Source organism: Lineus longissimus, chromosome 4, assembly GCF_910592395.1.
Source record: "Lineus longissimus chromosome 4, tnLinLong1.2, whole genome shotgun sequence".
Lineage (NCBI taxonomy): Eukaryota > Metazoa > Nemertea > Pilidiophora > Heteronemertea > Lineidae > Lineus > Lineus longissimus.
In genome coordinates this window covers 10,923,044-10,949,768 of record NC_088311.1, presented here as the reverse complement: position 1 = coordinate 10,949,768, position 26,725 = coordinate 10,923,044, and the positions used below count along the sequence as shown (strand labels likewise).

Sequence of the window (26,725 nt, the reverse complement as noted above, 5' to 3'; positions counted from 1 at the left end):
CCCTCGCCTAAAGTGATGAACGAGAAAAGCCGATGCTAGCTGATCAGGTCTCAGTGGACGATTTCGCTACCATTGGATGCTTTGGGAGAAGTCAGTCTATTTCTCAATCAGAGTGGTCCAGTCACCAGCCTGACAAGGATGAAGCAGTTCCATTAGATGCTTAAACGTACATAATGCAAACCCTTGGCTGATCAGGCCTCTTTGGGAGAAAACATAGACCTATATTTGAGTTAGCAACAGATCCTATTGACGATTTCGCATCAAATTGACGGCAGCAGCCGTTAAAGAGATAAAGAGAAACCAGATTCAAACAGACTAAGTCTTATATATGGACGATTTAATCTTGGCACTGAAAGAGTTAAGATTATAATATATTATACCACCTTGACTTACCTTTCTGAAACTTGGTGCAGACGACAGTAGTAAGCTAAGAAGGCCGATTGACTCCTACACTATAAAGTAAAGGAATTCTGAAAATATTGTTTCAAAGTTTATTGGATATTTCCAGTGCCCTACATGATGGTATGATAGCCGTTACTAGATTCACGTATGTACAAAACGTCAGCAATGATGCCTATTTACATTTTTAATCATTTCAGGGTCTTACACACAACTTCCTCAACATGGACCAGTCTATCAATCCTATTTCAATAAACATGTACATGGTTGTACATACATGTATACATAGTCTTGAAATTGAAAAGGGTTGCCATCCCATTGAGTTTCAGTCATGCAATTCAACCAAACTGCAAAAGTTCACTCGACGACAAAATGTTTAAGTAACCGAGAAACAGATTTGAACTTCCATAGATCATCATTTATCTGCTGGCCGGATATGATGAAATCAATAGGCAGCCAAAAAAAATTCAAAGCTGCTATCGCCAGGCAGGAGCAGTTTGGTGAGTTGCTGAACAATCCTTGCTGAAAGGGAGTCTATAGGTAAAAGCCAGGTAGTCAGATAAGGTTACAAGAAGCTGATAATAGGGGTCTCTCCTATCTCACAGGACATCAAACTATTCACGCTTGTACGTGGAATATATTAAATGCTGAATCAAACATGACCCTGTCCCCAAACTCTCCATATTAGTCACATGAAGACTACTGGGTTGACCCCTAACTTCTGCCTATAGTAACCCTTTTAGAACTTTTGATTGGAAATGAGGAGAATAGATCCTTATTAGCCAAACAAAGGGAACATATTGTTTAGGTCAATCAAAATAAATAACTTGTTTTACATGACCGTGCCCCTCAATTTTTGGCGCCACCTCAACAATTTTTTATATTTTATATTTTTCTCAAAAGCCTTTTTTTACTCATTTTATAATCATTATAATCAAAAGATCGTCAGAGCACGCGCACAATCTACCGTCTATTGATAGAACCTTTTAGTCGTTCAAAATCATCTTGTGTTTTACTCTGCACTGTGTTGTCAAGGTGATCCGGTACTCTGTGCAGACATGGCAGACTGCCATGTGGCGCGTCATTCCCACCTTTTTTCATCGATTTCTCGTCACATTGACGATGGTTTTCGTAACTTGCCAGATTGTTCGTGGGGCCAGACAGGGGATTATTGTTCAGTTTTAACCACAGTTTTAATCGTTAGTTCATTAAAGGTTTTCTTCCATTTATACTCGACCTTGACCTTCCTTATTTCAGCTGAAAAAATATATAAAATTTAAAATATAAATGCCCTACTCACCAATATTTTCCCAAGGTGGAGTCATGTAAAACAAGTCATCAATTTTTGATGGCCTTATGGAATGGAGAGATCGGTATTAAATCCAAACAGTGGGTAGTTTACATCAGACAAACCAATTTTCCAAAATGAACCAAGGTCCAACGACCACTCAACGAGACAACCTCTGACAAACAAGTCTGTTCTTAAAGCGACAAAAAATGGACGGACTACTTTATACAAATACCTTTAAAATAATTAATTCATGCATACATTCATTAAAAAGATTTCAACCACACATTCATTGGTTGCCTTATCAATCAAGGGACGGATTAGTTTAATTGTTTTAAAATCACCTGGCAAAAAAATATACAATTCGAGTAAAGAAGTAAAACATTAACACAACTAAATCATTGTAAAAATAGTGCAATACATCAAGCACTAGAATAAGTAGGTCTTCGGTGCTTTTTTGTTCCACACTTAAAGGGGTACACCGTTTTTACTTGTGGTCCAGTTAAATAGATGTCCGCGAATACACAATGCCATAGTATAGGTATTGTGAATACGAATTTGTTTAAAGTTGGTATTCATAGTATTTGTATATCAGTCTACACAACGACAATGTTGAAATTTATATTTCGTAAGTATTTCCGCAATTGGACATTTTTAAATTCAATTACAAATTCAAAATTTTTAACGAACGGCGTAGGCCTTTAAGCATATCAGAATGATAACTGACTAAGAGTTTTCTGACTTCAGCAGATTTCACTCTTCGAAAGTTAAGAGGAAGCGGATGTGTCAGGTTGTAAAGTCTTGTCAAAATACAGTTCTATCACAGACTTGCAGGTTATTTACATAACATTACTTACACAAATTAACAAAAACATTTGAAGAGTTCAGATGGAAAAGCCAGCAAATCCATTTTAGGTCGTTTCAAGGAAACACAACTTTTTTCTTCACCTCTAATGGTTTTCTGTGTTATCTTCTGGCAGAATATTTGATGGGGTCTTGCGGGTTTAGCTTCGAGTAGTTACGTATTAAAATCTTGGGTACTGTCAGCTTTATTTTACCACGGGCAAAATTATCTCATTTTTAGGAATGGTGTTTAGTGGCTTTTACATCTTCACTTTTTACTCTTCACTTTTCATGCAACAGGACCTTCTTCAAAATGCAAGGTCCCGGACGCGCCCTGAAGGTAACAAAGCTAACAATCAGTGAAAAAAAGCCAGAACTCAGTCACTGTTACAATGGATAGCATTGCATCTTCTTAAAGAGTTGCCGTCTGCAGGAAATCAAGGAAAATATCTTCTGGGGTCATAAATTGACAAAGTAGGAAAAATTGGGGTTCTTTATTGACTCCAATGTTTTAGAATAATGTTTATGGGGATGGTTTGATTACTGTACTGCCACTACTGGAGGAAGCTTCTGACCAGAATGCGGCCGCGAAACAGCCCCAGTTTCAATTTCTCGCAGGGAAGACCGCAATCTTTTCAATTCACTCTTCTGGACATCGACAATTTTTTTCGTTTCTTCTAAATCTCTTTCTAGCATGGCGTTCTTGTTTGTTCCTGCGACGGCGGCGAGAGTAGCAGCTGCCATGTTAGCGCTGTCTTTGTTCTTCCTGTGGAGGCCAAGGGCTGCTTCAAGGTCATGCACACCGGTGCGGGAAATTTTCAACTCTCGACGAAGGTCGTTGATTTCTTTGATCAATGACACGTTCTCCTGCAAACGGAAAAGAGCAAGGTTATCAATAAAGAATGTTCCGTTAAAAGTTTTACTGTTTTTTGTAATTAGAACTCCAAGTAACATGCTAACACGGAAGCCTACTAGTGTCCAATTAATAACCGTTAGTGTAAACACGGAAATGTTTGGGACTGTTTTTCTTTCATGTATCAGGAGGCGAAAGCAAACATTAAACTTGCAAAAATTAAATTTAGGCAGTAGGTGCGGAATTACCTCTACGCCAAATGAAAAATAAGCAAATTGCAAATTTTTCACTTTGTGATCATTACCCGATTTTTCCAGTAGGGTACCAACAAAACTATTGCCGCCACTGCATGGCGCCGACTGTCACTACGGTATTGCATAATTGTGACAAACGACAGAGATTTTAGGTTTAAAATTGATGTCACATTGACGCATTCTCTAGTGAGGCTGGGATACCTATACCATATTGGCTTGCTAGACATAATCAGAGTTCACCACTGCAGTAACAACTTTTTCAAGTTTTTGCAAATTATATTCAACCACTAGCTGGTAAGTCGGTCACCCTCAGTTACATCAACAACAAAAATTAGAATACTGTAAACCTAGAAAAGTTGTTGGTTATTTTTAATTTGCAGTCTTCTGAAATTAATTTAGCGTTTTGACAACTCTGTGACAGTATCCAATATAGATTTTTTTTATGACCGTAAATGTCGTGATTTTCTGTAAAGGTGAAAAATGCGAACATAAAAAGCATGCAAATATTTCGTAGTTTACAGTTCTTCTACCGCAGTTTCAACTGAATTTACCTGCATGATCCTGACGTTATCAGCGCGGTGGATCTCAGTATCCTTGACCAGTTTCTTCCGAAGTGATGCCACAGACCGCTCCAAGTGTTCACGTTGACGACTGTACTCTTTCTGGATGTCGGCATCAACGCTTGCACTCTCAGTCTGAAGAAGATCATATAAATAGTCAGATCTCACTCTCTGACTCAACACATTCTTAATAGTAGGCAAAGAATCTTCAAAATCCCAGTAATATTTTTGTGAATTGCCCTAAAGTGGAACCTCCCTTAGCAGACACTTCTCTATTAAGGACAACCTCTCTATTAAGGACACTAGGTTTGGTTCCAAATTGGTGGTTTCCATTCAATTTGACCTCTCTAATCAAGACACCTCTCTATAAAGGACAGCACTTGTCAGTCCCGAGGGTGTCCTTAATAGAGAGGTTCTACTGTACTTGAGAATACCAGGCTCCTCAAAGCCAATTCTATTTACTTAGAGCTTCCACATATTCGTAACTGAATAAACCTTGTTTTAAATAGCAATCCAGATTGACCAGAATGCAGATGAAGAGGGGATGCCCCAGACTATCATATCAGTGACTATGCACTCAAAATCCTGGACTATTCTAAAGATTATTTCAAAATTTCATGGTCAATTTCAAGGTCTTTCTGAAAAGAAAGGGGGGGGGGGCTAAAGACCATTAGCTCTCTCTCCCTTGGCTCCACTTGTGAACAAACTACTTCAGAAAATGAATTTATGTAGCTCTGTCCAATAGCTTGATGTTCAACTGTATTCTCATCCAAGCGGCAGTGGAAAAGTGAGAGCATAGTGGTACATGTAGAATTTAAACCCGGCTATTACAGATTTCTGATTTTGACGCAACTAGAAAAAACATGGACCAAAAACTTACAATATCTTCCTGTACGTGTTTCTGGTACAAAGCTTTGATGCTTTCCTTGAGCATCTTGGGGTCGAGGATGTAACCCACGCAGTTGTGAAGATCTGTCTTGAATCGTCGCACAATAGCCTCACCATCACGAACCTGACAGAGAAATAGCTCAAGAATTAATTTCAGGAAGTTTTACATTTTAACTAATTTAAGGGAGTTTTATGAGATTTAAAATTCTTCTTCAACATTTCCACTTCAGAAGTATGAGGATGAACATTCACCCTTCAACATCAATGTGTACAACTGTGGTTCCTAGCATATCAATAGTATCCAGTGAGTCCTTTCTCAGCATTGGTGTTGTGAATCTGTGGGAGATTTACACCTTCACCACTCTTTGGGATCTTCATGGTGCGGACACCCAGGCACATGAACACCACTTCAATGTCTGATGATGATGATGGCAACAGTCAGTCTAGAAGTTCTCACCTTCTGTCTCTCTTGGTGCATCTCTTTGTCTGTGGCTTTGAGTTTCTGTCTCAGTTCTGTTATGTTGAGTTCAAGTTGAGTGTTCTGTTTGTGGAATCTTTCTAACTCACTCTCCATCTACAAAACAAAGGGCACAAACATGAAAAAATACACAGCAAGTGAAAAAATTAGCATTTTCATCTCATTTATTGCAAAAATAAGGGAAGTGCTGTGGTATAGTGATCGGAAGGTTGTTATAGGCTCGTCAAGTGCCACTCAGTACTTCAGTATATGCACTACTTTTTTTAAAAGAAAGGTATCCGGATAAGGCTGGGAAATGAATGTAAAGCGCTTTGAGACATAAAAGTTGTAGAGTATGAAGCAATTTAAAAACCTTCTATCGAAAATAGTGCTTCCCCTCAAGATATCATCAATCTCAAAACTGAATTTTTCAATTCAAATACAGTAAATAACTCTGCCGACTGTAATGTTGATTCAAAGTCCTCAAAAGAGTTCAGAGGAACCTCCCATCAGCAGACACCTCTCTCAGCAAGAGACAGTGGCTTTGGTCCCAAATGGACAACTTGGACCCTGCCCTTTTTAGGAGATTATTGTGACCCACTCCGGCAAAATGAGGCTGTTGCCAGTGTTGGGTAAGATACTTGAAAATAAATTATTGGTACTGGCTTATTCTGCACAAACTATCTTAAAAAATGATGCCTGATACATGAGGATCTCTTGATGATGGGCTGAGAATGGACTCCAGAATATATCACTCTCTGAAGTAAAAAGTTGAGAATCCTTGTCCAAAAATTGGTTATTTACAGACAAGCATGGGAAGGAGCAACTTATTTTGCTGTATTTCATGGCTTTAGTGACCTCAAACACCTCTAGACATTGTTGAAATACCCAGGTAAGTCATAAAATCATTTTTCTCCAAAAAAAATATTTTCCTCCATTTTTCCCTTTTTCCTATATACGCAACTTCCGCCTCCTTTTTCCAGGACCAGGTCACATTTGTCAATCACAATGGTGTCCTTAATAATGAAATGGCCAGGGCCATTGTGCTCACCTCATGTGGAGGAAAGATGGATAAAGAGCATGGTCTTGTGTCATGTAGTGTTAGGTTTGATGTAGGTCCAAGCAATTACAATTTCCCCAAAATGGCCAATTTACAGTACATTCGACCTCTGTGACCTTGAAAAGTAGGTCAAATCAAAGAAGACCCGGGTGACACATTGAATGGTTGTTAGAATTAGATGTACCTATGATATAAAATTGGTGCCAATCGGGCAAGTCATTACTAGGAATAATGGCATTTTGAAGAATTTAGGATTTGGCCCCCTCCGTGGAGGCCAAACGGCAAATCAGATCGCACCAAACTTCGGTACCTGAGATCACCTGACCAAGGGGTACATGTGTACTTAATTTGTGATCAATAGTCATTGCAGTTAAGAAACGTGCCATAGTTACGGCCCGACGGCGAATTTACGCCATTTGACCTCTGTGACCTTGACAAGAAGGTCAAATTAAAAACCTGTGTGACATATACTGTATGGTGGTTAGATGTACCCATGATATCAAATTGGTGGCAATCGGGCAAGAAGTTAAGGAATAATCACATTTTTAAGGTTTTTGGATTTTGCCCCCTGGTGGTCAAGTGGTGAATCATATTGGACCAAACTTCGGTCCCTGAGATCACCTGACTAAGGGGTAAATGTGTACCAAATTTGGTATCAATAGTCATTGCAGTTTAGAAACGTGCCATCGTTACATCCTAACGGCCAATTTACACCATTTGACCTCTGTGACCTTGAAAAGGAGGTCAAATCAAAAACCCGGAGGATATATGATGCACCTTTGCTAGAAGTACCTACCATATTTTTTTCAAAATTTCCCGACTACTATTAAGGGAGATATTGCATATTTTCACTTTTAACGTTTGGCCCCCTGGTGGCCAAACCATGAAACGAATCGGACCGAAACTTGGTCTCCCAGGTGTCATTACATAAGGGTACATGTGTACCAAGTTTCAACTCAATAGCTCTAACAGTTACGAAACGTGCCCTGCTAACGGACGACGGACGACGACGACGACGACGACGACGACGACGACGACGGACGACGGACGCCACGGTATGGGATAAGCTCACCTCTGCTAAGAGGTGAGCTAAAAAGGTTCTGCTGAACTTGCCACTTTACCTCTTGAATTTGTTCCTTCATGGCCTTGATGTCATTCTCCCTCGGTTCAATCTGTTTCTTCAGCTCCTTGATCTTATAATCCAAGACAAACTTGAACTTCTCCAGTTCTTGATTCTTCTTCTTCAGATCGTAAATACGCTTCTCCTTATCCTGAATCGTCTCGTCACGCTCCTGGATTTCTTTCTTCAGACCGGCGATGTCCTTTTCAAGATTTCGAATGACGTTGTTCAATTTAGCCGTTTCTGCTTGGTATTTCTTGATCTCCTCCTTGTGATCGTCAATCTCTTTCTGAAGACTTGTGAACTGGAGGAAAGAAGTATTAGTATAAATAGTATGTATGAAACAAAAGTGTGAGTAGTTTTAATCATTATTGTCATCATCCAGGCATTGTTTCACTGGCAAGATTTTGCAAAACGATGCACCGACTTACATATTTGAGGATCAAGAAAGAATTTGTTCAAAAATGTTTAGACGTACAGAAATAAGCCACGTTCTTGTAAACCTGTATGATCTCCCAACTTTCCTATCAGTTTATACCAATTCGGAACTAAAATTGACTTATCAGTCAATCTGAAAACTACCGAGAATACCGGTAGCATTACCATGGCAAGAAATTGACTTGAACAAACTCGTCAAAATAACAATTTCTACGAATCTAATGAAGCCAGGAACAATAGGGTTCTTGCCGAGGTACTTTTCTGTCAATCCTGACAGAGTAGTCGGTAGTTTAATTAGCCATTTCCCTTGTGAAATAACTCAACTACTTCCAGGATAAAACCAAGGCAACTATCAACATTCAAGCAAGTATGGATTTATCTATATCTGACTTAGCGGAAAGAATTAGCTGTATGTATACCAATTTGTTGATACTGCAATGAGCCTTTTGACAGGATTGTAGGTTATTCAAATGCCATGTCTGAATCGACACAAAATAAACAACTGGGGCCAGTTGCCAGATCTGTGTCAAGAAGATCGGCAGCATCAACTCAACTAAACATTACCTCCTTCAGTAAATTTCATTACCGGGTACAATAGTAGCATTAAATGCCCTTACTGATAACACTGATTTCAAGCAACAAGGCCCTGATCCCTACCTTCTTCTTCATGATACCAGTCTCGCCCTTCAGCCTCATGTTCGCCTCCTTCTCATCTCTCAACCGACGCTCGTACTTATTCTTGATATCGAGAATCTCCCGATCAGCGTCTTCTTCAATCTGTCTCTTTGTCTCCTCGTACTCCCGATTTTGCTGCCGAGCCTCGTCATTTGCTTGTTCGAGCTGAGTGATCTTCTCCTGGAGTTTCGTCTCGTAGTACTCTGTCAACTCCTCCAGGGCGCGTTCTTTACTCTCCTCCATTTCCTGCAGCTGACGCTCATAATCCTCCTGCATTTTCTGACTCTTGGCCTGCAGCTCTTGGTACTTTTCATACTCCAGCATGAGTTTTTGGTTGTTGGCCGACTCGAGATCCTGGAGCTCCTTGCTGTGTTTCTCCATACACTCTTGTAACTCCTCTTCATGCTTTGCCTCCTCTTTGTCCTTGTCGGTTTTCAAAACCTGACGAAGAAAACAATTTCTAAATTTGGCTGATCGAGATATACATTGTACATCATTGATAAAACTGCCTGATCCAGATAAGTGATTGTTGTCTTGTGGAAAAACATCGAATTTTACACTAAAGGACTGAAATAGTCCTTAAAATAAGAAATTGAATAAACACGTCCAAAACATCCAAATTGATCACGAAGTCAGACAATCAGAAAAGTACAAATTGATCAGTTTGTAAAGTTATGTTTGTGCTTTGAGTTCAATATCTCTTGCCATGGCTACATGCACTTGACACAACACAGAATTAGATTATCACTCCTCTCAAAAGTAAAGCTCTTGGCCACATTTCGTCATTCACCTCTTTCCATATGCGCGCATCTTGCGGTGGATTGGCCGAACTTTGCCAAGTTACAGAATCAGGTTCTGCTGATTTCGACGTTACGTCAGGCATAATGCCGACCCCATAAGTCAGCTATTTTGTTACCCAACAAAAGAGCTCCACTACGAGAAAGGCTGATCAGGAAAGTGGCCAATTGTTCACCTACCTGATTTTTCGTCTTGAGAGATTCCATTTCTTGTATGAATTTCTCTGTGAGTTCCTTGATCTTCTCATTGTAGTTCATGTCCTTCAGCCTTAGCTGATACTCATTCTCCATCTTGAGTTCCTCAACACGCGTCTTGTATTCACTCATCATAGCATTCTAAAAGAAACGGATTCAAAACATTAGACAGACAACTCTAAATAAGGGCCAACATTTCACAATACCCGTGTTTCTTTAAAGCGGGACTACAGGCAGGTGCGGGGGGGGGGGGGGGTTAAATTGGCCATCTTTGGGTGACTTATTTGAAAAGTTAGGGCACTGGGTTGTGTTTGATTCGTCACTATTTTCGCTAGAGTTTTATTTTCCCTATTTTCGCTAATAGAGGGTCAAACACCAAATTTATCTCGTGATAATTTCCTCTCTAATGCATTAACCTTCAAGTTATGATCATAAACGCTGAATTTAATCCTCGTGAATCCTAAAAAGGTCAAAATCGTTAACATTTAAAGTCGTGAAAATTTCCAGGTTTACATACAGTATCCAGGTTTAAATGCCAAAATGGCTGCGGCCCCAGAATAGCTAAATTCTAATCCTGCTTACCTTCTCCTCCAAGTCGCTCTTGGTAATGAGGATCTCCTCAGCCCATGCCTCTTTGTCTCGTTTCAAACCTCGTCCCTCCTTATCTTGGATCTTCCACAGCAGGATGGAGGAATCTTCGGAGATTGTCACCAGATACTGATCATCATATGTGATCTTCATCTGCAAGAGAGTCATAAAGATAAATATTTTATTTATGTGTCACGAAAAAAGAAAATCGCCAGCCTACTAAGGCTTATGAGACACAATACAATAATTTTTTATATTCGAATACAAGATGGTGGCGACATAAACTGTGTTTTAACTGCGTATTCAGTTACGCAATGCATAAATGTGAAGACGTATGTAGTCCGCAACCCGACCAGCCGCTGGGCCTGACAGAAGCACACTCAATTTTTCTTCCCGTGAGATAGTCCTTACATCCACGCCAAATGACGTAGCGAAATAATTAAATAGATGGTTCCTCTCTGTGTCATATTTATCACATTCCAGAAGGAAATAGTATTCGTCTTCAACACTATTCTTATCACCATTTCGCAGGGGTATACCCTTGTATCGTCCGAGTACTACTGCTCGTTGACGGGGCACTTGGACTTGCTCACAGAGGTACCAGTGACAAAATTTGTTTTCAACACCACGGCCCAGAGTTGTCCCGAGTTTGATTGACATTTCAGACTTTGAAAACGTGCAGGAAAAATATATAATTAGATTCAAATCTCTTATGGAGGTTTTCTGAGCAAAACTCCTGTAATGTTTGCCATTGCCACGTGAAGATATCATCTTTTTGTTACCTTTGCAATAGCCTCAGAGTGACCCTGATGTTCGGTCCATTCTCCTGGCACAGTCAATGGGAACTTGATGGATCGGAGCGTACCAAGCTGGGTACCACCGAATAGCATACGACCAGAGTGCGACATCGCGACAGAGGTCAAGGTCAAATCGTTGGCGTCAATGTCCCTCAGAATCTGGAATTAAAGAAACAATGAATGGAAATTCCATGGAATGCATGAGTGCATTTAGTTTTGCAAAAGTAAGCAAAAACCATGTTTATGATGATAAAGCAAAATCACTTCAACTCGAAACAAACTTCCATTTCCATTCAACAAATCAATTGATGTCAAAAGCACTTACCTGTGAATCTGCAATCTCTTTCAGTGTCTTATCAGAGCCAACAGCAAAGGTTGTCTTTCCATCAGGTGTAACCGCAACGCTGGTATAGCTACACGACTTAATGACGCTTTCACCAACACGCTTCCCACTGTAGGAGTCCCACTCGTACACGGCACCCTCCATACCACAGGAGATAATCTTACTGTCGTCTGCGCTCCAAATGATTGAACGAATCTTGCCGTTGTGGCCCTTCAGGTTGGCAACATTCTCGAATGTTGTGGAGGAGTAGATTTGGATAACATTGCTATGGACAGCGGCGAAAAGATGGCCACCATTACTGAAGGAACACTGGAACAGAATCAAACACAATCAGAAATGGTTACTAAATTTGAAATCCTGTTTAGACGCGCACCTCAGAGTAATAAATGCCAAACTACTAGAAATCCAACTTGTACATGTACATGTAGATTGTACAGTGAAACCTCCCTTAGCGGACACTTCTCTACTGAGGACAACCTCGCTATTAAGGACACTAGTTTTGGTCCCAAATTGGTCGTTTCCATTCAATTTGACCTCTCTAATCAGGACACCTTTCTATTAAGGACAGCAACTGTCAGTACCAAGGGTGTCCTTAATAGAGAGGTTCTACTGTACTTCAGAGCCAGAAACATTTATGAATGGACACTGATAAAGTGATACAAAACAAGTGTCTTCATCAAACCTTGCCATTCTTACCTCTCTGCATCCACGGATAGTGAATTCCTTGAAAGTCCTGATATCATCAATGAGCAGATTCATCAAGCGTAGTTTATCACTGAAGCCAACAAGGATGTAGAGGCCAGACGGATGCAACGCTATACTGTACGCTTCCTCGGCAAATTCTTTATACAACTCGAGATTGCTGAAAGAGAATGGGTTAACGCATTGAAAAAATAAAGACACGTCATTCAGAAAATAAATCAAGAGGACTCATGTGCTATGCAAATGCGTGATGATCTTCCCAGATGGTGTTTCTCAAAAGGCATTCTTTCAGAGGATTCTTAAGGAGATTCCAAAGCTACTACAGACATCTTGTATATGTCAACTCTTGTTCATTTCAGTGTATTGGCATCACTTCCAAGACACAGAAATTGTTAACTGTACAGGTTACCATGTAACAAGACCAAAAATACTGTAAACCCAAAGACATTTGGGGCGGTTTTGTGAAATTGCAACTTTTGTCTATTTTTGATTTAGCGCTTTGACTGCTCGAAACAGTTACTTTATTCAAACTGTCTTGCTCGTGGCAATATTTTTTCGCGATTATCTCAAGGTGCTAAATATGCGAAGATAGAAGGCTCGCAAATATTTCTGGGTTTTATACAGTAGTTGATGGAAATTGCACTTCACTTACCATGTTTCGAAATTCCATATCCTGACCGATCGGTCCAAGGAGCACGTGGCAATAAGGGGCTTCCTGCTACAGACATCCAGCCCTGTCACGTGACTGTAATGGAAACCCTGAGCAAGCACTTCAAAGTGTGCCTGGTCACCCTTGCCGAGATCAGCGCTGGAGAGGGTGATGTTGTACAGCTGGTTGAAGTTTGTGGCCGCCACCAGTCCCTCCTCTGATGGACTCACGGTCAAGGTCATGATCATCTGCTGTTCAGCTTTGGTAGGATCGGAACTGTTTTGATCAGCTGGAATCTGAAGTGATGTATAGACACAGTTTGAACAAAAGAAGAAAATAAGATTGCAATTGGCAAAGTTTTGACGATCACATATTTCAAATTTAAATATATCATTGTGGATACGAAATGAAATAGTCATAGTTCTGGAAACTGCAGTCTCCTCCATTGTTTGTTTGATGCAACTTAAATCCTCCGAAAACTTGAGGCTTGGTAGGTAGGCAAATAACTTTTTTATCAACAGTAACACAAAAAATGCCAAGGGACTTAGCATGACCCCTAAAATGGGAATGAAGCTAAAGAAAAGCTAAAGAACAAAATTGTTTCAATGGAAAAATCTGCCTTTTGACTCAAAGGTTTTTATGAATACATGTAGGTGCAGGTGACAGGGTCAGGTTGCATGAAACAAAAAATTTGTTAAGAATGGCCTCAAATGTCTTGAAAAATTCACGGTGACATCTTCATTTATCAAATGCTAGCACATGCGATGGACATGTACCTTGCAAAAGCTCTGTGAAAAATACACACTCACTTTGATTTCTCGGATTTTCTTGAAGTATTCTTTGTCATCAGTTTTCTCAAACAGAAGAACAGTTCCAGGTCCACAGGCACAGGCAAAGCCCTTGGAGTAGGCCACTATGGCGGTGATCTGGGGTGGACCCTTTGGCCGTTCAATTTCACCAATGGCACTTCCACTGAAATAGAATAGAAGTGAAGAAATAAGATAAAATGCCTTTTTAAGTGTTGACCATAAGTACCACCATTTTGGCTAGAACTTGAAATCCTAAAGCAATTGGAACTCCTTCAAAGCGTAGTGAATGCTCATTTCAAGGGCCGGAGTCTTTGTTCTTTGTTTTCCAGAGAACAGCCTCCAGGGTTTTAAATGAGCATTCAATTCAGAGAAACAATCAAAAAGACAAAAAGTCATTTGTGAAAATAACGAGTTAAAGTCACCCGCTGTTGCCAAAATTTCTGATACCATGACCTTTGCCATTTTCTATTCCAGGAACAACCACATAAGGAACTCCTCGATAAATTAGATCAAGATACAATTTTATCATTAAATCAAGGGTCTTCCGGCCTACATGTACAGTAAACAACTCCAAATTCCAAAATCAACTCCAAATTTTAAATTATTTCAGGGTTTTGAGGGTCCGGGTTGATCAGAAGACATGCAGCCCTACATTTCAGGTATTGGACTGCTGGAGTGGTGGCATATTGGGGGTAATTTCAGCTGATTTTTAAGTATTTTCCAACTTTCACTAGTCAGAGTGGTGGCTTTTTTTGCTGAACGTTAGTCACCCAGACCAGTGCGGACCAACGTGTACATGGGTCCATGACAAATGATAAGGGCCATTTTTTCATTGACCACATGCATGATAACTTACAAGTCTTTATCTGTATCTTTCTGTTGCGCGGCCAGGTTGAATTCATGCTTGAGCTCCCCAGCTTCAAAGAGCATCAGTTTTCCCATGTCTGTCCCAACAACCACTCTCTCGTCAGACACCCATGCTTGACTCAAATAATTCTGCGGTTCCAATTTCTGGAAGGCAAACTGCTTTAGGTTGCCCTCACTGTAGCGGAAGAGTTTGAAGATACCATTTCCAACCACACAGAGCTGCGTGTTGTCTTGAGGGTTGAATGTGACCTGAAATAAAATTGAGGGACATTTTTTAATATGAACAGACATCTGTTTGTCATTTTTGTAGCTTATGACGTACGTTCTTTACATGTACTGTATGACACTGGCCAACCAAAAGAATATTTGATTGTGAGCACGCAACTAGCAAAACTTAATTCATTAACTAACCTCAAAATCTGCCAATTCAAGATCCACTCCTTTGACCTTTTGACAAAAATAATACATTTCAGTGTGATTCAGTCATTTTACTTCTGTTAACTTTTTCAGGTTGAAAAGCTTACCTGATAAACTGGTGGATTAGTCTGAGGATTTGTTGTTTTCGTCACAGCCATTACTTTCGATTTCTCCCAAGTCCAGTAGAGCAGGGTCCAGTCCGGCTGACCACCTTGGGCAACAAGATATTTGGAGTCTGGGGAAAATGCCAGGCTCACGAATTCTGTAGATGCCACCTCTGGTGAACTGAGGACCTTTCTCCTCCTCAATGAATGCAGGTCATAGACAGTGATGGTTGCCTTTTCTCCTTTCTCAGCAATGGCAACATAGCGGCGATTTGGACTCACTGCCATAGCGGTCATGCCCTGGCTTTTCTCAGAGGCTGGGATGAATTTCTGTGACTTCTGGTCGATGTTGTACAGGATGCAGTTGGCACCTGACGGATAGACGATGGTCTGTTCATCTTGAAATGCGATGTTGCCACTGATCCCTGTTTTCAAGCCAAAAATATGGCGGGGTTGAGCGAGGGCAATCGACATCTTGGAGGATTATTTACGACCTGAAAACACGATTTTGCAAGTTTTTTAAAAGATGAAAGAATAAGAATTAACTTCCTTTCAAGGACACTTAGATTAGAAATACAAGAAGCCAGATACAGGACACAATGTCATGCATAGAGAGCTCAGAAAGTTGCCAGTCAGATACACAACACTTTTCATGCACCTTACAGATCGCCTTTTGATTGTTTGATGTTAGCAACAAGAAAGCAAGCATTGTTCGATTTGAATTCTGCATAGTATAGTTGCAGTCTATTCATCATACATTTCCAAACTACCGGTAGTGCCATCTTTGTTTTGTGTGCACATGTAGACATTTTTTCTCCCAGCCTCGATCAAGGCAATATCTTAGCATGCTTCCAACAGTGAAATTCAAACCACCTGAAACGAGGCCAGTTGAAAAAACATGAAAAAGACAGATGGCGCCTTGGATATTTGCAGAGAGAACACAACGAATTAGCCACTGACCAATGAGTGTATTGATGGCAGACTGTACTCAATACCCAATAGACATCATCATACCAGTCAGAGGAAGCCACTGAAACCTGAATTATAACTGTTCGTTCTGCCTATGTGTAGGCCTTGAAATCAAAACTTATAAGGCGGGAAGACACCCAATTTAGAACTATTTTGGCCTTGGGTACAGGAAAATGTGAAAAGAAGCTTCAAAGGCCATTTTGGAGGGCAGCGTCTGCCACGGCAGCGGTGGCAATTGTTAAATTCAAGCCCAGCCCCGAGCAGGTTTGTTTTGACTCTGAGCGACCACCTCCAACTGTTGCGATGATGTCTATCGCTGTACAATACAAGTAGGCCTACAATCCTACTGCCGACAGTACTTCGGCAAACAAACATTTGTCACTTTCCTCTTTACGGTACCATACCTCTCAAGAGGGTCTGAAGTGAAAGAGTGCTGTGAATTTGAATGAAGAGGACACAACTGACATGGACGTCATTCTCATGGGACATGAGATGACTGTAGTCTGTACTACTAGAGTGTAGTACCGCAAGTTCGTCTTACTGGCCATAGGCCTAACATGCAGTCAGAAGCTTTTTGTATACATCTTAAAAATGGCATCACGCTTTTTCACTTTGTGCGCAATGATTTGCGTATTTTTGACAGATTTGTTATTTCCCCCCCCCCCCCCCCCCCCCGACTACAGCCTACAGTCAGTGGACAATCAATAGACCGACATGTCAAAATCCACTTGTTTTTAATGTTCAATTGGCCTATACTTAGGACAGGTAGGACTACGATGTCAACCACACATACATTACAGTACACAATCATAGCCTATGTGCATGTATTTTGTGTATTCCGAATAGCCAGGCTAGAAGACAGAACTGCTAAATTTTACATCAAAAATGTCAATGATTTGCAATGCTTGATTGCCGGAGGCCAGATTAACGAATAAATGGATAAACAGTACATTCAAGTAAAGTTATTTCTATAAATTACCAAGGTATCTCCCACGAATTCGTTGATAAATGCAGTTTGTTCCCAGTTTCACTGCTTCTTTCACCACCTGTTATGGGGACAACGTTGCTATGGAAGCATGAGTGCGCATACGTTCTGCGCAGAAATGTGGACCACAATGCACTCTGATACAATATGGTTGCCGGAAGCAAAAATTTTGTCAAATTGGTCCAAAAAATCTTCAAAAAACCTTGTCTGAATCTTTCAAATTTATTTCTGTCATGTCTATCATTCACAGACTGGTGCACCTAAACAGTATCAAGCGATTTAGCGTTCATCAAGTTTTGTCAATACTGATCTCGCCTTTTTATTCGTCAAACATTCTCCGTCAACCCTTCAGTACACTGTTGCACGCGACATCTGGTAAACCTGGTAGCGAGGTTAACTGTCATTTTGGTGTGAAAAATATACACACAAATTTGGCAAACCTTGTACCCAGCCTGTCTTGTATGGATGCCAGTGATGACAGTACATTTTCCACACTTTCTTCGGATATGCTGATTTATGAAAACTTTATCGATGAAGAAGAAGAAAGAGATTTGTTCAATGAAATAGAACCTTATGTGAAGAAGTTGAGATACGAATACGACCATTGGGACAATGTGAGAATGTTTTTCTTACTCTTCTATATTCTACTAGCCTACTACGATTTTGTAAATCAAAGTCAAAGAAAGTGGCTATTCTTACGGTACCGTAACAATAAAAATTCAGCGATTTTAGGGATTAAACTGATGATTAGGGGACAAGGATTAGTGTTACTGTTAGGGAAGGGTTAGTGTAAGGAGTAGGGGACAGGGTCTGGGTTAGGTTTGGGGTAGGATTAAGGCTCAAAAGTGAAAATGACCGCCGTAAGAATAGCCAGTTTTTCGAAACCAACAACGATCATGCGACATTGATATTGTTACATCACACCATCCTCTGTTGAGTGTCATATGCGCATGCAGGGAGAATTATGAGTTTTGTGTAACGTCAAGTCATCGAGAGCCACAGCAAATCAACCTCATAGTAATAAAATTGGTATCAATAACACAGACTAAAATTCCAAACAGGCTTTGCACAGTGATTTGTGAAACATAAAACTTTTTGGGGGGTTTTGGTTCCACTCTGAATAGTGCCGAGGATTTTAGAAATGGTCCTGAACATCATGTATGTTTGTGATAAGAAGGCAGGTTTCTTTGGGTTGTCTATGTAAAAATACTTTAATCACAAATTAGCACTGGTCTACTGCGAGTTGGAACCATGGTCAAATCTGGGAAACATTACCTAACTATCAACTCTAAACGTTTATAGATGACGATACCTTTTTGACTCATTTTTGTTCTTTTATTTATTTCTTGTCTACTTTGTTTTTTCCAGGCTATTCATGGTTATAGAGAAACAGAACGAAGAAATTGGACAAAGAAAAATAAAAGAATTATACAACGAATCCGAGACCTAGCTTTTCCTCCTGAAGTAGCACAGCTGGCTTACGTTCATATTCTCGATCTCCATGAAGATGGTCACATCAAGCCTCATGTGGATAGTGTAAAGGTAGCTGTCAAACATCAGTTCACCTTATTTTTTGGCACTGGCCCCGCTATAGTCAGATACCTTCAGGGCTGCGTGCGCGTACCAGTTTTCTAGGGGACAGGGGTCATTTTGAGTTCAAAATACAAGAAATAGGGTGTAAAATCCCCGAGGAAATGAAAAAAGGATCACCTCTTAGAAAAATTTCTAGCAATTCGGGGTCATGCTAAAAAATGAGGTGAAATAAATATGTTAATAGGTTAAACTCTTACAAGAAGTTCCTGAGAAAGGGGGTCCAAATTTATGTGGCAATTCCCTTAAAAGGGCATCGTTTTAGAATTTTGGTATGATTACTGGCCCCCGTAAATTTGCGTGAGGGAGCCAAGATTTTAGCTTCGGGACCCCAGGTTGAAATCGAGGACTGTCTTTCACCTTAAAGGATTGTAATTCAGAGAGACAATAAACGTGCTTAACAGGTTGTTATAATTAAAATGCAGTGCCAGTGGAGTAGCCTAGTTTTAGTCAATGAATTCTACAATCGAATGGAGTGGGATGCTGCTAAACTTGATAGTTTGGCTTGTTAGATAAAAACCATTAATATATCATATATCTTTTGATATATATATGGTAAAACCTCATTTGATAGATTGTTATCTAGAAGTATGAAAACTTACTCTGACTCTTCAGGCCTCCCTCCACAAGGGCTGAGCAAAAAATCCGAGAACCAACTGATAAAAAAGGTCTGGCCAAAGCATTTCAGTCACAACACTTCAGAAATGAGAATATTTCAACTGATTTCTGTCATGTCTGTTTTCGATTTGCAGTTTTGTGGAGACACAATTGCTGGTGTTAGCCTACTCTCTTCAAGTGTGATGGGATTGGTCCATGAGAAGGATGAAACAAAATGGGCAAAGTTTTTACTCGGCCGGCGGTCACTGTATATAATGAAGTAAGTAATGATGATGTTTTCTGAAATAATGAGAAGTTGCAGCATTTAATTTTAAGTCATGTGACGCTATGAAATTTTAGACTTAGTTGAGAAAAGCAAATTTTAGACCTTGTTGAGAAAATGAAATTTTAGGCTTTGTTAACCCTTTGAGTGCCAAAACCGTTGTTCGCAGGTTAGGAAACCCATCCGTTGAGTGCCAAAACTGTCGTTAAGACATTTTGAACTATTTCTTGAAGATCAAATTCACTTATGACATTGACAAGATATAGGACTACACTTCTGCAAAGTTTGATGAAAATCCCAGCATTGATTTTCTTTTAAATGACGAAAATGTATGTACACAAAATGTGCACAGACTCTATAGCAGATTTAATTGTGTACTTAGCCCTGCAGATGGGTGATCTTGGGATAAATCTTGAAACTCGAACTCTATATTTCAGGGGAACTGCTCGGTATGACTACAAGCATGAGGTGTACGGAGGCGATAAATCTGTCTTCAAGAATCGGCCGATACCACGTGACCGCCGCATTTCTGTGATTTGCCGGAATGAGGTGGCAAAATATAGCTGACAGGACTAGTAAAGAAATTAACAAGAAAGACTTGATCAAAAGATTTTCTAGACAAGATAGAAGTCAACAGGATAAAGGATAGATTCAAGTCCTGTTGACTTAATGTGTTTTTGGGATGCTCTGTTAAAGGGCCAACTTAAGTATAAAAAGACTTGTTGGTTTTCGGTACAAAACTTGCTTCCAGCAACTTCTCCAAATACAGCAACTTCTCCAAAAACTTCTCCAAATACAACAATGCAATAGAACGGCGGGTAGCCTTTGGCCTGGCTGAAATTTGCCAACTTGGGTATAAGACTTGTTGGTTTTCGGTACAAAATTGGCTTCCAGCAGTCCCGCAACTTCTCCAAATACAACAATGCAATAGAACGGCAGGTAGCCTTTGGCCTGCCTGAAATGTGTCATCTTGGGTATAAGACTTGTTGGTTTTCGGTACAAAACTGGCTTCCAGCAGTCCCACAACTTCTCCAAATACAACAATGCAATAGAACGGCGGCTAGCCTTTGGCCTGCCTGAAATTTGCCAACTTGGGTATAAGACTTGTTGGTTTTCGGTACAAAACTGGCTTCCAGCAGTCCCGCAACTTCTCCAAATACAACAATGCAATAGAACGGCGGCTAGCCTTTGGCCTGCCTAAAATTTGCAAGCCGAGTCCAAAACTGCCTTGCAACACTGGCGAAAATTATTAACAGAGATCAGAATTAGTGTGATGCTACCAGTGGCGGTGCATGGTGTCAAACAGGGGCATTATCCTCCTTGCTAGGTAAATCCCACGCCACGTTGTCCCTTTAAAAATAGGGCAAAAAATATTGAGAGATCTCCTCACAAGGAGTTCATATGACAAAAGCCACTTTCCTTCTTTTTTCTGCATAAGCATCAAGCACCAACTTTTGACAAAGAAGGTCATATTTGTGGCCCTTGCAATTTCTGAACTAATGCATTATCTCATCATCATCATCATCATCAATAGTGGCTTCGTGGCCCTCCTGGGTCTTGGCCTCCTGTTAGTCGTCTCAAGTAAAACATATCTTTCTGGGTGGAGTATGCATGCTAGTGCGGGTAAAGTGTCCAATAAACTTATGTACATATTTACACCGTCAACACATTTAAGTCAGTTTCCATATAACATAATAGCTAGAACTAAGAACAACCATTCCATCATCAGTACGAATATATGTCCTTCGCTGCCCAGTGGCTATCTAGTCGGCTTTTGAAGCATTCGATGGATGGCGCCATGACTACCTCTTCTGACAGCTTATTCCACTCTGACACCGACCTGTTTGTGATGAAGTGAGACCTAGCCCTGGTTGTGAAACGGGTTGGCTCCAGCTTGAGCGGATGGCCCCGGAGGTTTCTGTTTGTGCTGTATGGTATTTTGAGCCTCGTCTCTAAGTATCCATGTGTTATTTTGAACAAGATAATCATGTCGCCCCTCAATCTCCATGTCGAAGACTTGGCAACTTGAGGCGTCTTAATCGTTCTTTATAAGGCAAGTTTTTAAGGTTTCTAACAAGCTTCGTTGCCCTACGCTGGACCTTCTCTAGTTTGTCTATACGGCCTTTCTTCACCGGGCTCCATACTTCCTGTCCATACTCCAGATGAGTTCTTACAAGCGCTTTATATAGGAGGGTGAAAATACTGTGATTCATGTAGCTGAACGTCTTTTTCATAGTTCCAAGTGCTGCGTTTGCAGTCTTTACGATTTTATCAATGTGTTGTTCAAATGACAGATTCGAGTCTACAATTATTCCTAGGTTCTTCTCCATCTCGACCGATGCTAGGTAATGTGATGAGCCATCCGGGTTCCTTAAGTGATACTGACTTTGTAGAGGCCTGTCACCCAATCTCAATCTCGTCTCATCTCATCTCAATCTCGTATGTGAAATGACCATGTAGAATTAGCGAAATGAGCGGATTCTGTACAAAATATGATATAATTTCATACAAAATGGAACTTAATGAATTCATTCAGTTTTAATTTGTTCGATACGCCACAAAGATTATTTGAAAATCGCTTTTTACACTCGTTTAGCCATGACTCGCAATGAGGGCATGAAAACTGGTCTGTAGGGACAGTTTAGTTCAGTCGGTAGTCGTGTGCAGTGCTGTATTACCGTACCTCCTTTCGTCTTCAGAGTTCAGGCATGGCGACGGTCATCGCGACAAATACTGGCTTTTCCAGGTGATTGAAGCCCAGAATCAGCTCATTCTGCTAATTCTTGGCCATGGCCATGTGAAATTCATCTGTCGCTTCGATCAGCTGTTGCTATATAAATAATATTTAACTGTATGATGAGGACGGTAAAAAAAGGAACGTTTTGAAAAAATTCTTTGGTAAATTTATGGAACTCTCAATCCATAAACACCTTGAAAAGAGCTACCCCAATTGCCAATGGGAACTTGACAAGTGAGTTAGTCAAATTCAAGAAAACAGGCGTTTTATGGATTTGAGTTGAAATATAAAACAGGTTCAGTCCGGTGGCCACATTCGACCTGTACATTGCATGATATGCTGAAGTGAGGAATCTCATTATTCTTTTCCAAGAGCCCACTAAAGAATTAGCACGGAAAACTATGCTGCATTTTTCATGGCATATTTTGTATGAGGTCATCAACTTGCATTGAAGTTTCACCCTGTGATGAATGAATAGGATGTCATTTGTGTTACCAGGTGGAACTTCTTTTCTTTCAACTAAGTCCATGGAAAGAAATTTTTCTGATGTTTTCAAAAATTTGGCAAATCCACTTTCCAAGTTCCCTCGACGAGATGGTATCCCCCTTTCATTATCATCATCATCATCAGTCAACTGTGCAGCAGGCTGCCTGAAGCTAACCTTATCCCCTTGGTTAGTAGGCTCATCTCTCATCTCCATCTCCTAGCTTTGACTGGGTGTAAAACAGGAAGGACATACGCTGGGGCCTGGGCGTCTCCTACCATGCCCCGGGACCATGCGTCTGGCATTTTCATAAATTAGGCAAATCCACTCTTTGTCTTCTTGTTGATACTGGAACACAGTCTTGTTAAACTTGCCGAGTTCCCTCGACAAGATGGCGTCATCTTTACTTGGGGTAAGGAGGGTGAGCACATCAGGTACATGAAGATTGATCACCCAATCCTGATTGAAACGCCACCCAAACTGCAACATGCAATGCTATTATCAGATATTCCCCCCCACCCCAATTTTTCTGGATGCCTGATAAAACATACCAATGCTCAAAACAGTTGTAGTTTTGAGTTATGAGCAATATTCCAGCCTACCTTGATATACATATACATACATAACGGTACTGCAATAGGCTTTTAGCCTGTAGCAGGTTTTTTCTTCATTACTTTTGTTTGCGTGGGTATGGTGGGGTGTGTACGGAAGTTGATAATTGATCTAGGTTCTCTGCTGTAGAGTTCGGATTTGTAATGAGTGTCGATCATATTTTTAAACTAGTTTAGCGAGTTGGCATTCACTGCTTGTTCTGGCAAATTATTCCACGGATCTATGATTCTGTTGGTAAAGAAGTACTTTCAGATATCTAGTTTGGCTCTTGGTTTGTTTAACTTATACGAATGATCTCTGGTTTGATATCTATCTATGTTGTAGTAACCATGGGTGATCTTGTAAGTTTCTATTAAGTCCCCGCGAAGTCTTCTATAGGATAAACTCGGGAGTCCTAATTTGCAGAGTCTCTCCTCGTAACTGATGTCTCTTAATCCAGGGATTAACTTTGTTGCTCGTCTTTGTACGTTTTCCAGTACGGTTATGTTTTTCTTCAGGTGGGGGGCCCAGATGACATTTGCATATTCAAGGTGTTGCCTTGCCAAACTTTTAAACAGTGTCGCAAACATCCTAGTATCCAAATGGTCAAAGGATCTCCTGATCATTCCAACAATCTTAGCTACATTGTTAATGTGATTTTCAAAAGTCAGGTTTCTATCGATGATCACCCCCAAGTCCTTTTCGCAATCTGATTCTGAAACCTCATGTTTCTGGCCATCTTTCCTCAGAAAGTATTCTGCTTGTGGATTGTTTCTTTCGAGATGCATACTCTTACATTTGTCCATATTAAATCCGAGTTGCCATAGTTCGGTCCAATCATCAAGGTTGCTAAGATCTTTTTGCACCGACTGTGTCTGCGCAGTTGTTGCGACTTCTTGCTATGAGTTTGGCGTCATCCGCAAACATTATTGCTAAGTTCTCCATGCAGTGAGGGATGTGATTCACTTAATAAATAAACAATGTCGGACCAAGGACACTGCCTTGTGGCACTCCGCTGGTCACAGCCGCCCACTCGGATGCTGCTCCGTCTACCATAACCCTTTGCCTCCTATCTCTTACGAAGTCTCCAGTTATAAATATTTCCTCGCACGCCGTAGTTTTGTAACTTGTTTTTCAATCGCTCATGGGGCACAGTGTCGAAAGCTTTAGATAAAGTCTAGATAAATTACATCTACAGGGCTACCTTGATCTAATAAGTCGGTGATTTTGTCAAAGGAGGTCAAGAGCCGGGTGACACAAGATCTACCTTTTTGAAATCCATGTTGGGTAGCAGAAAGCTGCGGGGCTAAGTGATTGTTCAGTTTAGTCTTTACATAGCCTTCCGTTATCTTGCATACCACTGATGTTAAGCTAATTGGTCTGTAGTTCCCGCTCCTGGACTTGTCTCCTTTTTTGTGTATGGCTGTTATTTCAGCTAGTTTCCAGTCGGCCGGCAGTATACCTTCTCTTAGCGACTTGTTGAATATGATACACAGAGGGCTTGCTAATTTATTGCTTAGTTCCTTAAGGACTCTGGGGTGAATTCCGTCGGGGCCAGGCGATTTCGATGCATTTAAACTCTGTAGCTTCAGCAAGACTTCTTCTGGGGTGATGGAGAAATCGTTATTAATGTCTGGTATATCTCGAGCACTTGGGTAGGCACTATCAAATAAAATCTAATCATCTTCAATCAATGTGTGACCAGTCTGAACAGATAAAGCTCCTCAAATGTGAAATTTTAAGCCCTAGATGACTGAAATCGGTTGAGAATTACCAATTCTATGAGATTCCACAGTTTTCAAGAATCGCATAATTATCTAAGACTAATCTCTATTGTTTTACCATTTCTGGTATTTTGACCCTAGGATGACGGTGCCCACACCAAAAGTGCCATTTTTTATGTTACTAGCAACATAGGAAGATTGCATATCAAAATAAACAGCAGAACAAGGGCATACACATAGAAGCATAATATTTAACGAATATTGACATTTGGGTGAGAAATAATGGTTTATGTAACCATAGAAACGAGCAAATCCTGACGTTTTGCTGAAAATCCTTGAAATTTGCAATTCAAGGCCTCCCCTCCTTATTCATGTCAAAAGAGGCAAAGCTGCATACAATCACTCTTTCTGCTACACTGTTGGTGAGTTACTGAATATGAATATAAGACATTTCCCCTGGTTACCATGGGAACAAGTTTGATTGACAGGTGTAATGAAGTGAAGTTCAAGATACACTGACCATCCAAAATGAGTAATTTCAGGGCATTGATTGCAACCCATCTGTAGAAAATCATTCATATTGTGTACAAAAAGACATGGTTTTCATCAACAAAGTAGTATGAAGTACAGGTCAGCAGTAACAGGGGGGAGGTCCGGGGGGGGGGCTACCCCCAAATCACATTTTCCAGTAAAATTTGGATTCTTGGCCAGAAAAGAGTGTCTTTTCCCCCAATATTTCTACTGCCCTGTAAAACCTGAAATCAGCCTGAAGATCATCATACTTACAATAACATCATACAAGACCCTAATCCCACAGCACAATCAGATCTCCAATTCGTATGTCTGCAATATTATTTCATCAACTTCGAGGAATACACTGCCAGAGTCAAAGTCATACTGAATTGTGTACTCAGGCGGGTCGAAATTCTCAACGACCTCTTCAACAACACCTGAATACCATGTGTCAACCTTGTTATCTTCAGACCATTTATGCCTGATGACTTTCTGAACCAAAATCTTTGGATCCTTGATCAGTTCTATCAACCTCTCACTTTCTGGATCTACTTCACTGGACATCAATTTTAACAAGTTGCTTTTTAGCCTATCAACAGTGAACGCCTTCCCTTTCTCACTGACCTGGACCAGGGACTTATCAGCGGTTTGCAACAATATCCTTTTCCGATACTGAATTTGCACTTTCAGCATACTGCGCTTTTTGCCTGCTGTCACAGAATTGAGCATCTCATGCATGCGCTCTGCAGTCAGCCACAATCCCCCACATTCATGCAGACCGGTAAGAATGTTCTCTTTCAGTTCTCTGCTCCTTTCTTCCTTATTTTCTAGTGTACGCTGTTTGTCCTTTAATCGTTCTACTTTGGCCAAGTGAATTTGTTTGTGAATTTCCTTTTCCTCAACCCCTCTTATGCGCTGTTCCTTCCTTGCCCTCGCAATGATTTCTGTCTGCTGCTCATGTGATTGTTCTTTCAGCCAATCATCGGTCTCATTGTTTCTGTACAGAAGTTTAGATTCCAAGAATTGCGTCGATGAATGGGGACCACGGTTCAAGAGTTGGTCCAACTGACCGAAGACTCTTTCTCCTGAGAGATTGTTACATTCACAAGAAGCTGCCTGCTCTAGTAATTCCTTTGAGGGTTGGTGATG

At 40.5% G+C, this 26,725-nt stretch overlaps 2 protein-coding genes across 2 annotated transcripts; one reads left to right on the top strand and one right to left on the bottom strand.

Annotated features, from left to right (window-relative positions):
* Window positions 1–477: 477 nt before the first annotated feature.
* On the bottom strand, window positions 478–17,151 carry LOC135487251 (cilia- and flagella-associated protein 57-like). The gene is made up of 16 exons (XM_064770776.1): window positions 17,052–17,151; window positions 15,107–15,597; window positions 14,572–14,831; window positions 13,716–13,878; window positions 12,910–13,202; window positions 12,252–12,417; window positions 11,538–11,864; window positions 11,198–11,371; window positions 10,410–10,568; window positions 9,813–9,968; window positions 8,818–9,276; window positions 7,724–8,026; window positions 5,543–5,659; window positions 5,078–5,209; window positions 4,189–4,332; window positions 478–3,397 (listed from the first exon to the last, which is right to left on the bottom strand). Exons 2-16 carry the CDS (start codon window positions 15,575–15,577, stop codon window positions 3,071–3,073), a joined length of 3,651 nt encoding a protein of 1,216 aa, XP_064626846.1. The 5' UTR covers window positions 15,578–15,597; window positions 17,052–17,151; the 3' UTR covers window positions 478–3,070.
* Window positions 17,152–17,213: 62 nt separating this feature from the next.
* LOC135487253 (alpha-ketoglutarate-dependent dioxygenase alkB homolog 7, mitochondrial-like) lies at window positions 17,214–20,460 on the top strand. Its single transcript, XM_064770778.1, has 4 exons — window positions 17,214–17,671; window positions 18,426–18,599; window positions 19,400–19,524; window positions 19,965–20,460. Exons 1-4 carry the CDS (start codon window positions 17,291–17,293, stop codon window positions 20,092–20,094), a joined length of 810 nt encoding a protein of 269 aa, XP_064626848.1. The 5' UTR covers window positions 17,214–17,290; the 3' UTR covers window positions 20,095–20,460.
* The last annotated feature ends 6,265 nt before the right edge of the window (window positions 20,461–26,725 follow it).